The 11803-nt window shown below is 39.9% G+C and overlaps 2 protein-coding genes across 2 annotated transcripts; one reads left to right on the plus strand and one right to left on the minus strand.

Moving 5' to 3' along the window:
• Positions 1–140: 140 nt before the first annotated feature.
• On the plus strand, positions 141–8470 carry LOC104508513 (butyrophilin subfamily 3 member A1-like). The gene is made up of 5 exons (XM_010150168.1): positions 141–213; positions 1309–1581; positions 6636–6718; positions 7243–7309; positions 7965–8470. The coding sequence occupies exons 1-5, from the start codon at positions 141–143 to the stop codon at positions 8468–8470; spliced, it is 1002 nt and encodes a 333-aa protein (XP_010148470.1).
• Positions 8471–9792: 1322 nt separating this feature from the next.
• Positions 9793–11710, minus strand: LOC104508514 (butyrophilin subfamily 2 member A2-like; the record flags this gene model as incomplete). Its single annotated transcript, XM_010150169.1, has 2 exons — positions 9793–10319; positions 11690–11710. Coding segments are annotated over 2 exons (548 nt in total), but the record flags the coding sequence as incomplete, so codon positions are not given.
• Positions 11711–11803: the final 93 nt, after the last annotated feature.

Raw genomic sequence — 11803 nt, forward strand, 5'->3', positions numbered from 1 at the left:
GCCTCTCTGCCCCACTCCTCTCCTCTCCTCGCCTCTCCTCTCCTCGCCTCTCCTCTCCCTGTGGAGTGAATGTGGAAATGATGCAACCCTCGCATTATTTATTCTGCGGTTAAACATAGACTTTTGTCTTCCATAAAGGTATGGGGCTCTCGGTCCAGCCGACAGCAGTCATCCTCACTTTGGTGTTAGTATCTACACACCATCCCACAGCAGGTAATTTTGCTTTGTAATGGATTCATTTCTCCCTGTACTAAATCCGTTTCAAAGATGCGGTGAGTTGGCCCTGGCTGGAGGCCATGTCCCCACCAAAGACCCTCTGTCACTGCCCTCCACAGCTGGGCAGGGGAGAGAAAATAGGATGAAAAGCTCATGGGTCGAGATAAGGCCAGGGAGAGATCCAGCACTGGAGCATCTCCTCCCCTCATTCTCCACTGACCTGGGTGTCTGCAGAGCTCTTCCTCTCACATCTCTTTTTCTCTCTCTTGCTCTTCCCTCCCCCTCTTTTTAACTATGTTATCCTGGAGGTGCTACCGCTGTAGCTTGGCCATGGACAGTGGTGTGTCCATCTTGGAGCCATCTGCCATTGGAACTGTGGGACATAGCCCCCCTGCTACCAAAACCATGCCACAAAACCCCTGCACAAGAGTCTGAGTAAATTTGAAATTATGTCCCCTATGAGTTTCTTCTCCACTGAAAGAGGTCCAGATTTAGATGATGTCTTTGGATTTCATGTGAACACAGATGTATGTTCTGGGATTCAGGGCTCAAGTGTAGGCATTAAAATGGAGATACTGAGAGCTATTTGTCTAAAGTAATTAACAGGAGAAGATAGGCCCTCCCAGAGCATAACGTAACTAATTTATCTCAGATTACCATCTTCCCAGGGAATTAATCTCTCCATAGGGAATGCAGTTTCTCCATGGTTTCTCTACAAGATGATTGCCTTTATGAAATACTTAGGTGGCTAAAATCTGATGAGATGAACATACCTAAATAACCTGATGGTGTCAACACTGCAAAGGGAGGTGATCAGTAATTTTTACTTGCATGATGCGTGGCAGAGCTGGATGCTTTGATGCTTTATTTTGAAATGCGTGGCTTTGTGTTTCAAATGCATCTATGTTCTTTCCCTTATCCTCAAATTGGAAGCTGCTGCTCCTGGTCAGAGCTGTGAGAGGATGTGTAATGTCACAGAATAAGGGCTGCAATTTCAGTGGGGAAAACACAAATGCAAAAATTCTTCCCCTTTAACCTTTAAAGCCACTGTGATTGATGAACACAGCTCACTCATTTGTCTCTCTTTTGTAGGTGATGGCCATGATCCATTGCTTATCTTGGATGGTTATGAGGATGATGGTATTCGACTCAAATGTTTCTCTGAGAGGTTGTTTTCTGAAGTTCAGGTGTTGTGGACAGATGGTAGAGGAGAAAATGTCACTGGGACTCCTCTCACTATTGACACCACCACTGCTAATACCAGTAGCTCCATCATTCTAAAACGAGGATCTGGAAACTCTGCATCCTGCAGAATAATTGATAAACTGCTGAAAACATCAACAGAATCTTCAGTTGTCATTGCAGGTGAGTAGGAGCTTGTGTCCTTATGGCCTGCGAAGAAAATCAGTGAGCTGATGCATATGGAGCAGATGGACCTGTTGGGGTGAGTCCAGAGGGGGCTGCGGAGGTGCTTCAAGGACTGGAGCCCCTCTGTCATGGGGACAGGCTGGGAGAGTTGGGGGTGTTCAACATTGAGAAGAGAAAGGTTTGGGGAGACCTTGGAGCCCCTTCCAGTACATGAAGGGGTACAGAAATGCTGGGGGGCGACCTTTTCCAAGGGCAGGGAGTGACAGGACAATGGATCACAGGTTTAAACTGAAAGAGGGAGGCTGAGATTGGACATCAGGAAGAAATTCTTCCGGGAGAGGGTTCAGAGGCACTGGGACAGGTTGCCCAGAGAAGCTGTGGATGCCCCATCCCTGGAAGTGTTCAAGGCCAGGATGGATGAGGCTTGGAGCGACCTGGTCTAGTGGGAGGTGTCCCTGCCCATGGCAGTGGGGTGGGACTGGATGGTCTCTTCCAAACTAGACCATTCCATGGTTCTATGATTCTATTCTAATACAGTTATTTACACAAATAGGATAGTGCATCATAAAATAGTCCAGGGATATAAAAGTCCTACTGAACTGCTCCTAAAGGTGCCTAGGAATGGAATTTAGACCCAAATTCATTCTATTTCACTTTAGGCAAAGTTAGGTGTAGTTATATGTCTAGGCATACAGTTACAGACAAATTTATAACGGATCATCTGAAATAATTTGCAGATGTCTTCTTTCCTGCCACCTCCCCTTGGCTGGCAGCTTTTGTTGTGATCCTGCTCTTGAGCATATTCCTGATTATTGCTGCAATTTATAAACTCAGAAGTAAGTTCTGCTTTTAATATTAAAGTGATGAATGTGTCAAACAATTCAGCTGAAAGACAACATCACCATATACAGAATTATCTGGGGAAGAGGGTACAGGATTATGAACAAAGACCCTGATGATTCTTCAACCATGCCTTTTTATTGTGTTTTGTCTTCCCTTGCATATTCAATTTTAAGCATCTTTTAATCACTCCGTCATGTTGGGGTATAAACTTGTACAATCACATTTGCTAATAGGAATTGACGTATTATGATAGTGGAATTATCATTGCAACTTAATCTCATGTTTGAAATAAAATTATTCTTGCAAATATCTGCCATATCTTAGTGTACCCAAATGTATCCAATGGCTTAATTTATTTGGAAGTCATTCTATTGCTTTAGAAGCTAGTTTCTAAGTTCTACAAGACAAATCTGTTGCCAGGACAGCTAAATCTGATATTTTTCTGCTTTCAGCATCACTAGTTTTATTCATTAAATTCTGTATGATTTCTCATTATTTTAATGGAAGATATAAGTATATGCAAGCCAACGTATTTTAAAAATAAGTTGCTTCCTTACCACACACGAAATGTGAGAAGTTTCATTTGAAAACCTACAAACAAGAAGAAAGTAAGATAACATTTTTCTTCCCCATACCTCTTCTCTCTTTCTCTCTCTCTCTCAGAAAACAATAAGATAACTACTCGTGAAAGTAAGTCATATTAATATCATATTTAAAAGTCATATTAATGCCGTGTTTCATCATGAACATCTTGAGGGATATGTGCAACAGTGGAAATGTTGGCTAGTGGTATAAACAGGGGTGAAGTGGTCGTGTTCCTAAGGTTGTTCTGTGACTGAGACTTGAAAAGATGAGGACTTTGGTTGAGCCCCATCTATCTGTAGTAGGGTGTCTTTGGGGTGTAAGTCACCTTATGTACAGGCAACACAGAGAGACTGGCCCGTTGCTGATTCCTGTTCCTGATGAGAAATGAGAAAATTTTTGCATCCCACTTAACCTCAACTTTTCTGCCTTCATGTGTTGAAGGAAACAGTAAAAACTTTTTGGTATTGGTCACTTTTTTTGCAAAAAACCTTGACAGGTTTTCTTTCCCCTGTCTCACTGTGAAACTGATAGAAAGACCCCCTCAAACACCCCAGATACCATGCTAGAGTGTGGTTAAAGCTGCCACATGGATGTGATTGAGCAGGGCATTAAAATTTTTCTATTTTTTTATTTTTAAAAATGAAAAACTCATTGTTTGTCTGAATATTTACATCAATTTCTGAATGATTTAACCATTTGTACATGCAAATATACATACGAATTGTTGTGGTTTAAGCACTTCTGCATAGTCTTTAAAACCGGATGTTATGTGCTTGAAGAATTATTTCAGAATATAAAAAAATATTTCTCTGTCCACAGAAAATGCACAAAAGGAAATTGAAAATGGTAAGTGCAAGAGCTCTTTTTTTTTTTTTTTTCCCCAGTGATTTTGATCTATAAATCTCTCCGGTCCTTTAGAACCAAGTAAAAGTTGAGCCCAGGAAATACGAGTGGCTGTTTTGCTTTTGCAAAATAAAATTTCAAAGAAAATCTTTGCAGTATCTTTTATATTGACCACTTGGACATAATCAACGCCTACAGAGAAGAGGACTATTTCCAGGGTGAAGTTTGATCTATGGTTGGCATTTTTTGCTGAGTATTTGAGCTTGCAAATTGTTCTATTGGTTAATTCAGGTAAGTGAATGTGTTCTCAGTCTGGGACCATGGTTCACGCTGAATTTCAGTCTGTAAGTTAAAAAAGGATTCAGCTCTAGAGTCTGAAAAATAATTAAAAAAAAGAAGTTTTCTGATTTTTTTAAAAGGCTGGTTAGGACTGCACTGTACCAAAGTAGAACAAGAAGATAGCTTTTACTGTGAAGAGCAAGTGAGCTGGGTAAATGTATGCCAGAGATGTAGTAAATCCAGTAAACCTTTTTGAAACTTTTTAGTAGTCCTTATGTTACCATGAAGAAACATCATTTCGGTGCCATCAGATGGTACCAGCATAATGAAGACAATTCCCTTATAGCAGGGGAACATCCGGCTGTTTTATGAAGCTCAAATAATTTCATTTTATCTTAGCTCTTGCCATACAGAACACGGTGGAACAGATAGAAAACCCAACATATTTGTGTGAAATGAAAAAAAAAAAAAAAAAGGAAATGATGTTTTAATATTTAAACATAATCTCTTTCAGAAATCAGTCAGCTCAAGGAGGAACAAGGTAAGAACATATTTTGACTTCTTTGTTATGTTGGGTTTGCATATTCTTTGGTTAGAAGAATCCTCTACATTTAAAAAAGTTTTAGTAGGGCCCATATTGAAAATGTCCTTCTATTCTAAAGCTGGAGCTTTCAATTAAATTAATGACTTCTGGTAATATTATCTTCAATGTCACCTGGTTTTTGCCAGTGAATTTTATGTATCTAGTCTAAGCTAATGATCTAGACTTTTTCTACAGGATGGGTATCTTCAGAGGACAACTTATCCCACACCCATTCTGAAATTATATTCCGAACGTAATGCCAAGCCTCAGTTCCCTAGATGAAAACATTCTTTAACACTGAAATTCTCACTCACATTGTGTGTGGTTTTGTCCTGAAAAATGTAACATTCTCTGCTATTTCTGGGTTTGTTCTTTGTTTTTCAGCTGAGGAGCAGGACAGCTTTCAGAAGGGTAAAATAACATCTTTTTTCCTACTTTGCTTTTAGTATAGTACGCTGTTCTTTTAACCATACTCGGAAAGATGTTTTGTAGGTGACAAGTGTAATAAAATAGTGCTCTTTTGTGGAACTTTGAATGGTAGAGTTGGAAAACACCCTCAGAAATTCACATTTGCAAAGATTAACTCCCCTATTCGTACCAGAAAGATAATTGAAAAGTTGTGTTATGTGTTGTGTACACACAGTCTCTCTCTCTTCTTATTTGTAGGTATTTAATTATAGATAGAGAGTATATATGTTACCAAAAAGTTTGTTCAGCCTAACACCAGCAACAAGAGCATTGGGACTGTAACAAATACATATATTTTTATATATGTAAATATATATATATACCTAAAGTGCTATAGCTATTTTTCCACTGCTAGAAAAATATTTAAGTGGAACATTCTATTTATTGCCTCTCAGAATAAAATAATGATGAAAGCATCTGATCACAGCATTAAAAATATCTAATGGAGAAAAAAAAAAATCCAGTGCAATTTCTTTGAACAGTGAGAATAAAAGAGTTCTCACAAAGCCATCATGACAAGCCGTATCCCCAGGTGAAGCTAAGAACCTTAAAAAAGATAACACTGGGTTTTATTTGTGTACAGGAGACAAATGTCATCCCAAGCTTTGTGTTAGTGACACAGGTTTTACACTTCTATTACGAGGCTCTACAAACTGTAAATATCCTTGGGAACTATTTGTTCTGAATCAATCCCTGATTGTTTCTGATATTTCCCTTTATTTTGTCATGTCTCATGTTCAGAAATATTTGTGCAACACATTATTTAATAGTGGAAAATATAGGGAAATATAGGGAAAATTTACATTATGCATGTCTATCATCCTACAAAGTTAAGCAGATTAACCCTACATATATTAATATATATTAACAGATTAATAAATGGATTAATCCTATATATATAGATAACCTCTATATTAGTATTCCAAAATGCATAGTGAGTGTACCATAATTCACCTGCTTTGGTCAGCCTAACTTTTAATTTAATTTTGTTTCCTTGTAGAAAATCAGGATATATTGAGCAGAATTGGTAAGGATATCAAGTTAACTTTGGTCCTTAAAAATAATTTAAATTATTTGTGATTAGAAACAGCATTTTGGAACTGAATTGTGCCACCATTAGAGGGCTGTTGCAGCGCTGCTTTACCTTCCATGCTGAGACTTAGTTGTCTCTCAAAAAAAAAGGGGGTTTTCTGGCATGATCTTGGACTGCAGAATGTCAAGGGGACATCTTTTCAATCCTTTAAGGATTTCATTTTTTCTGTAGTGCAGTAGAAAACAGATTTTCCTTCCTACTAACAAACTAGTATTTCTGAAAGCAAGAAAATAAACCCTAATGTATGTACGTTTTGACCCTTGACCATGTGAAGCTCCTGTTTGTCACCTGTCAGGATCTGGAAGCACGGTCACAGGTCCCGTATGTACCTGCAGGTGATTCAGTTCACCTAATTAGTTATGCAAATTATGGGCAGTGAGGCTAAGACAGTTTTCTGGAGTGTCTCAATGATGGCTGAAGGAATCTTGGAGCAGTTTCAGGTAGCTGCTTGAAAGAGCAGAGAAAAAACACTTTCTGATGGGCTATTCTCTTTCTCCTGACTCTATACAGAGCTCAGATGACTTACTTGGGCATAGATGACCTTTAGCCCTCCAGAGTTAAGCTAGCGTCATTTCCCAAGTATTAGGCCAGGTCAAGGGGCAATGACTTTATATTAAAAGAGGGGAAATTTAGATTGGACATCAGGAAGGAATTCTTCCTGGAGAGGGTGATGAGGCACCGGGACAGGTTGCCCAGAGAAGCTGTGGATGCCCCATCCCTGGAAGTGTCCAAGGCCAGGATGGATGAGGCTTGGAGCAACCTGGTCTACTGGAAGGTGTCCCTGCCCATGGCAGGGTGTGGGACTGGATGGGCTTTAAGGTTCCTTCCAACTCAAACTTTTCTGTGATTCTATGATTAAGAAATGTAGCATTGGAAATACTCTTCTTAGCACAGATATCTTACAGAAGAGCTTGGCCATGCATGAGGATAATATAACTTCTTATCCTTTTCAGATAAAGTCCAGAAAGAACTGGGTGAGTTGAAAGCTGAAGACTATTTTTATCAAATTTATATGCCTCCCACCCCACACTGTACTAAACTTAGGTATATGAACATTCTGCAATAATATTCATTAACCAATCACTTATTTTCTTGCAGAGTTCAGGAGAGCTCATAGCAAAGCAGGTAAGCCATATCTCGCTTGCCATTAACCTCATGTTCTTCCATGCACATACCAGAGCCCATCTCTTGTATTATGAAAAACTCACAGGCTGTCAGAATTTGAGGAAATTTTTCAACACATTGGCTGAAACAGATGCTGAGTTTTCTCTTAGGCCTCTCCCATCTACACAGTTCTCCGTGTCCCAAATTCGTGTGAATCATTTCTCTACCAACTAGGACCTTTTTACATATTATGTGGCTTTGAGAGTTTCAGATTTGTGTTTTATTCCAAAAATATGGCTTCCAGTTGGGTCTGACCAGAGATCCCCTCAGTGAGAGTGAAGATAAATTAATAAAGGCACAGTGAAAACAGGCAAGCCCTGCAGGTTATTATTTCTGATATTGAGTTTTTGCCTGACGAAAACACACTGTATATTCCTGTGGTATTTAGGAGGTTTTTAGTTTATTTTCTCTTCTATCTCCCTTATTCACTTCCTTTGAGATTACTGTTTATTTTCCTGAAAAATAACTGGGAGTGTTTGTTTGTTTATTTGCGTGGGGTTTTTTTTCTTTTCTTTTCACTAGTTAATATCACTCTGGATGAGAACTGCAAACATCCCAGCCTCATCATTAAGGAGAAAAACAGAGTCATGTGCTCCAGCCAGGAAGAGAACCTCTCTAAAGCGGTGGCGGTCGCTACCGAAGGGTTTTCAGAAAAGAGACTTTACTGGGAAGTGGAGGTGGGGGACAAGTCAGAGTGGGAGGTGGGTGTGATGTGTGAAGAAATTAGAAATATAGTGAGGAGCAACACGAAGGACGCTTTCCCAAAGGGGAATTTACTCAGTCTGCAATTTTCTCAGGGAGAATACAGCTTAAATGGTGGGAAGGATGAAAGAAATTGCATGCCCTGCAGCGTGGTAGGTGTTTTCCTGGATCACGAATCTGGCAAGCTTTCATTTTTTGATGCTGAAAAAAAGTGCCTTCTCAAGTCTCTTTCTTTTGAGTTTTCTGAGAAGCTGTACCCATTTTTCAGACCAGGCTCTGATGGCAAATGGTTGGGAGTTCGCCCTGTATGTACTTTAACTGCATAACGCTCGCTGTGACATCCTTCCACAGAGCCAGGAGGGTATTAATAAATTAATAATGTAGTGAATCGCAAGAGGATGCAAAAGCAGAGAGGAAGGAAAAAAAGGCAATATCAGATCTTAAACTATGGTCAAGAAAGAAATAGTCTCTGAAGTACTTCTTAGGGATTCATCTTGTACTAAGAATTTACTTTGTAAAACCTGTCAAATGTCACAATTTTATTTCATTTTACCTGGACTAAATAACCATGGAATTATTTCAGTATTTGTTGTGTATTCTCTTCCTTTTTGACTAATAAACCTTTCAGAACAGTTTACCAAGAAGAGTATGAATGCAAATTTCAACTTTATACAAAGTCACAAAACCAGTCATTACAATCAAAATCTGAACTATGAAATGAAAATAGTCTTTTTGGAGGTCTGCTTATAAAAGTTATTAAGTGATAAGGGTGAAATCCACAGATCACATACTCAGTGTGATAAAGCTCCTTGTATGGAAGCAGCCGGTTAAGTTAGTTTGAGAGTGCAGCTAGCAGGACCAGGGCAGGGATTGTCCCCCTGTGCTGGACACTGGTAAGGTCACACCCTGAGTCCTGGGTTCATTTCTGGGGCCCTCACTGCAAGAAAGACACTGGGGGGCTGGAACATGCCCAGAGATGGGCAACGGAGCTGGGGAAGGGTCTGGAGCACAAGTCCTGTGGGGAGCAGCTGAGGGAGCTGGGGGTGTTCAGCCTGGAGAATAGGAGGCACAGGGGAGACCTTATTGTCCCCTACAACTCCCTGAAAGGAGGGTGCAGAGAAAGGGGGGTGTGTGTGTGTGTGTGCGGGGTGGTGTTCGGTCTCTTCTCCCAAGTGACAAGAGGAAACATCCTCAGGTTGTGCCAGAGGAGGTTCAGATTGGATATTAGGGAGAATTTCTTCAACAAAAGGGTTGTCAGGCATTGGAATGGGCTGCCCAGCGGGGTGTAGGAGTCACCACCTCTGTGGACAAGGCGCTTAGGGACATGGTTCAAGGTAGACTTGGCAGTGTTGGGTTGATGGTTGGACTCAATGTTTTTAAAGGGCTTTTCTAATCTAAAGATTCTATGATTTATCAAATCATGACATGGGACTGCTCACTTCTGCACACCTGCTGCAAGTATTGGACAAAAATGTGTACGGAAAAGGGTGGAGGAAAGGAAAATATTTTAAGCTAAGGTATTAAAGTATGTATAACACAGATTATGATCACGGATGTTTAATACATAAATTACTATTAAGCATTAAATTTGTCTAAGATGATGATATAATTTTTCATTTCACAACAGAATCTACCATATTAAAAAAAATTATTCCTCTTTAACTGAACAAATTCTCATAGTTGATTCTTTGTGTGAGTTTTTAAAGAAGGGATACAATTCTTCCGAGAATGCACAGTCTTTAAAAGTGAACATCACAGACATGTCAGTAACATTGAAAAAAGTCAAAATTTTCTCTTCACAATTAAGGTACACTCCAACTTTCTTGGGTTTTTTCTGCATCACTAACCGTTTCCATGGATCAGTTCTTGCCCAGTAATCTTTAAAACTTAAGCCCAGAACCCAGAATCCTTCTTTAGGAAACAGAGACATTTTTCCTTTCCTCGGAGCGGATTTCCTGGCTACTCCAAGGTCCCAGTCATTGCTTTTTTCAACATCCACCTCCCAGTAATGCTTCCCAGAGGAGAAACCTTCTGAGCCCAGGACACAAACAGATGAATCAAAACTCATGTCATTTTGAGTGACTTTCTGGACTTGTGATTTATGCGTAAAACTCTTCTCGTCCACAGCAATAGACAAGTTTGGATGAGCTGTGTCCCCATCAACCTTGATGTCATCTACAACAGATAGATATTTGGAGCTTTATGAACACTCCTCTAAAGCAAATATGCGAGAAGAAAACTCTACTGTGCTGCCTTTCATTCTGAAAATCTCCCTAAAAACTTGTCTGGAAAGACCTCTAAGACTGGAGTGAAGAAGGATGCATTCAGACATATAAATTGCACTTTAACTTTCAAATATTTCCCTGCCAACAGAAATATCTCCATTTCACTGAAATAAAAGGCATTTGTAGATCCACAAACCGGTTCATGGTTTGTCCTTCTGCAGTATTCACAGATTTCAAGCCATTTAGGACAGGTATAAGTAAATAGATTGTTTTTACCTGCATTGCCACGAGCCTTTCTGAATTCTGAATAATAAGAAGGAAAAAAAAAAAGAAAGGAAAAAAGTAAGAAAAAACAAACTCCAAACATCGACTGAAAATATTTGCGAACTCCAAGCTGGGAAATCTCAGACTGAGTCTAAATTCAAATTATGTAGGTCAACAGACACTCAAATTCCCTCTTGCTCTCTCAAGCCCTGTGATTATTTGCAGGGTCTGGAGAAGGATATGAATCATAGAATGGTTAGGGTTGGAAGAGAATCTGGGATGAGTTTCCTGCTTGGGAATTACTTTTCCTCTCGGGTCCCAATTTACTGCCTTGCCAGTATTTTACATAGATGCCCTACCAGCCACACTCTACATTTCAAACCATTTGAGATCCCTGGCCAGCACCCCAACATTTTCAGAGAGACAGAAAGAGACAGTTCCCTTTGTGACATTCATGGAGATAGATTTCAGCCACATTTCACGCATTTCTCAAGCAGGGGTGGAATCAAAGGAACAGATTGGGTGTATTTTCCTTAGTCTTCCGAAGGGAGGAGGGATTGCTCTTCCTGGTGAGCTTCTGGGTCTGTACAACTGTGACAGCTTTGTGCAATAGCTGTGTAAGGAAGGACTGTGGAGAAGATGTGGCAGGCAGAGAGTCTACTGTTCAAACCAAGCTCCCGAGAAGTCTACTCAGATGAGTAAATATTAAATATTTTCCAGGGCAGGGTCAGCTGAGCTTGTGCTTTTATGTGTGAGATGAAAAGACCACCTAGCAGGGTAGGATCATGAAGTCCTGAGATATGAGCTTAAGGGATTAGCTCAAAGGTAGGCGTCTGTATGTGAAAATCATCATGTGTTGGATGAATGTCTAAGCAGGATAACAATGTCTGAGACAATGTGAGATTTACACCTGGAACTACATGCAAGAAAGGCTTCAAAGCCCCAGGAGTTCAAGTTACAAGCTATAAATTCATTGCACTGTAAAACAAGAACCATCCCTTCCTCTTGTTGGACCTTCCCTAGTTTTAAGAAACTTAAGAGATAATAATGACTTACCAATTTCTTTCCTCTGATCCACTGTGAACAAGATAAACACACAGGAAGAAACATTACTATGGATTAGACATCAGTACTTGGTACACAACAGGATGACTATGGGTACCGGTAACT

The sequence above is a fragment of the Eurypyga helias genome, unplaced genomic scaffold (assembly GCF_000690775.1).
Source record: "Eurypyga helias isolate BGI_N326 unplaced genomic scaffold, ASM69077v1 scaffold12864, whole genome shotgun sequence".
Lineage (NCBI taxonomy): Eukaryota > Metazoa > Chordata > Aves > Eurypygiformes > Eurypygidae > Eurypyga > Eurypyga helias.

Bases quoted from the DNA above. Each gene is read 5' to 3' on its own strand.
- LOC104508513 (XM_010150168.1), top strand. From the start codon at position 141: ATGGGGCTCTCGGTCCAGCCGACAGCAGTCATCCTCACTTTGGTGTTA. The intron at 214-1,308 runs GTAATTTTGCTT...TCTCTTTTGTAG, and splicing joins TACACACCATCCCACAGCAG to GTGATGGCCATGATCCATTG. The intron at 7,310-7,964 runs GTACTAAACTTA...TCTTTTCACTAG, and splicing joins TATGCCTCCCACCCCACACT to TTAATATCACTCTGGATGAG.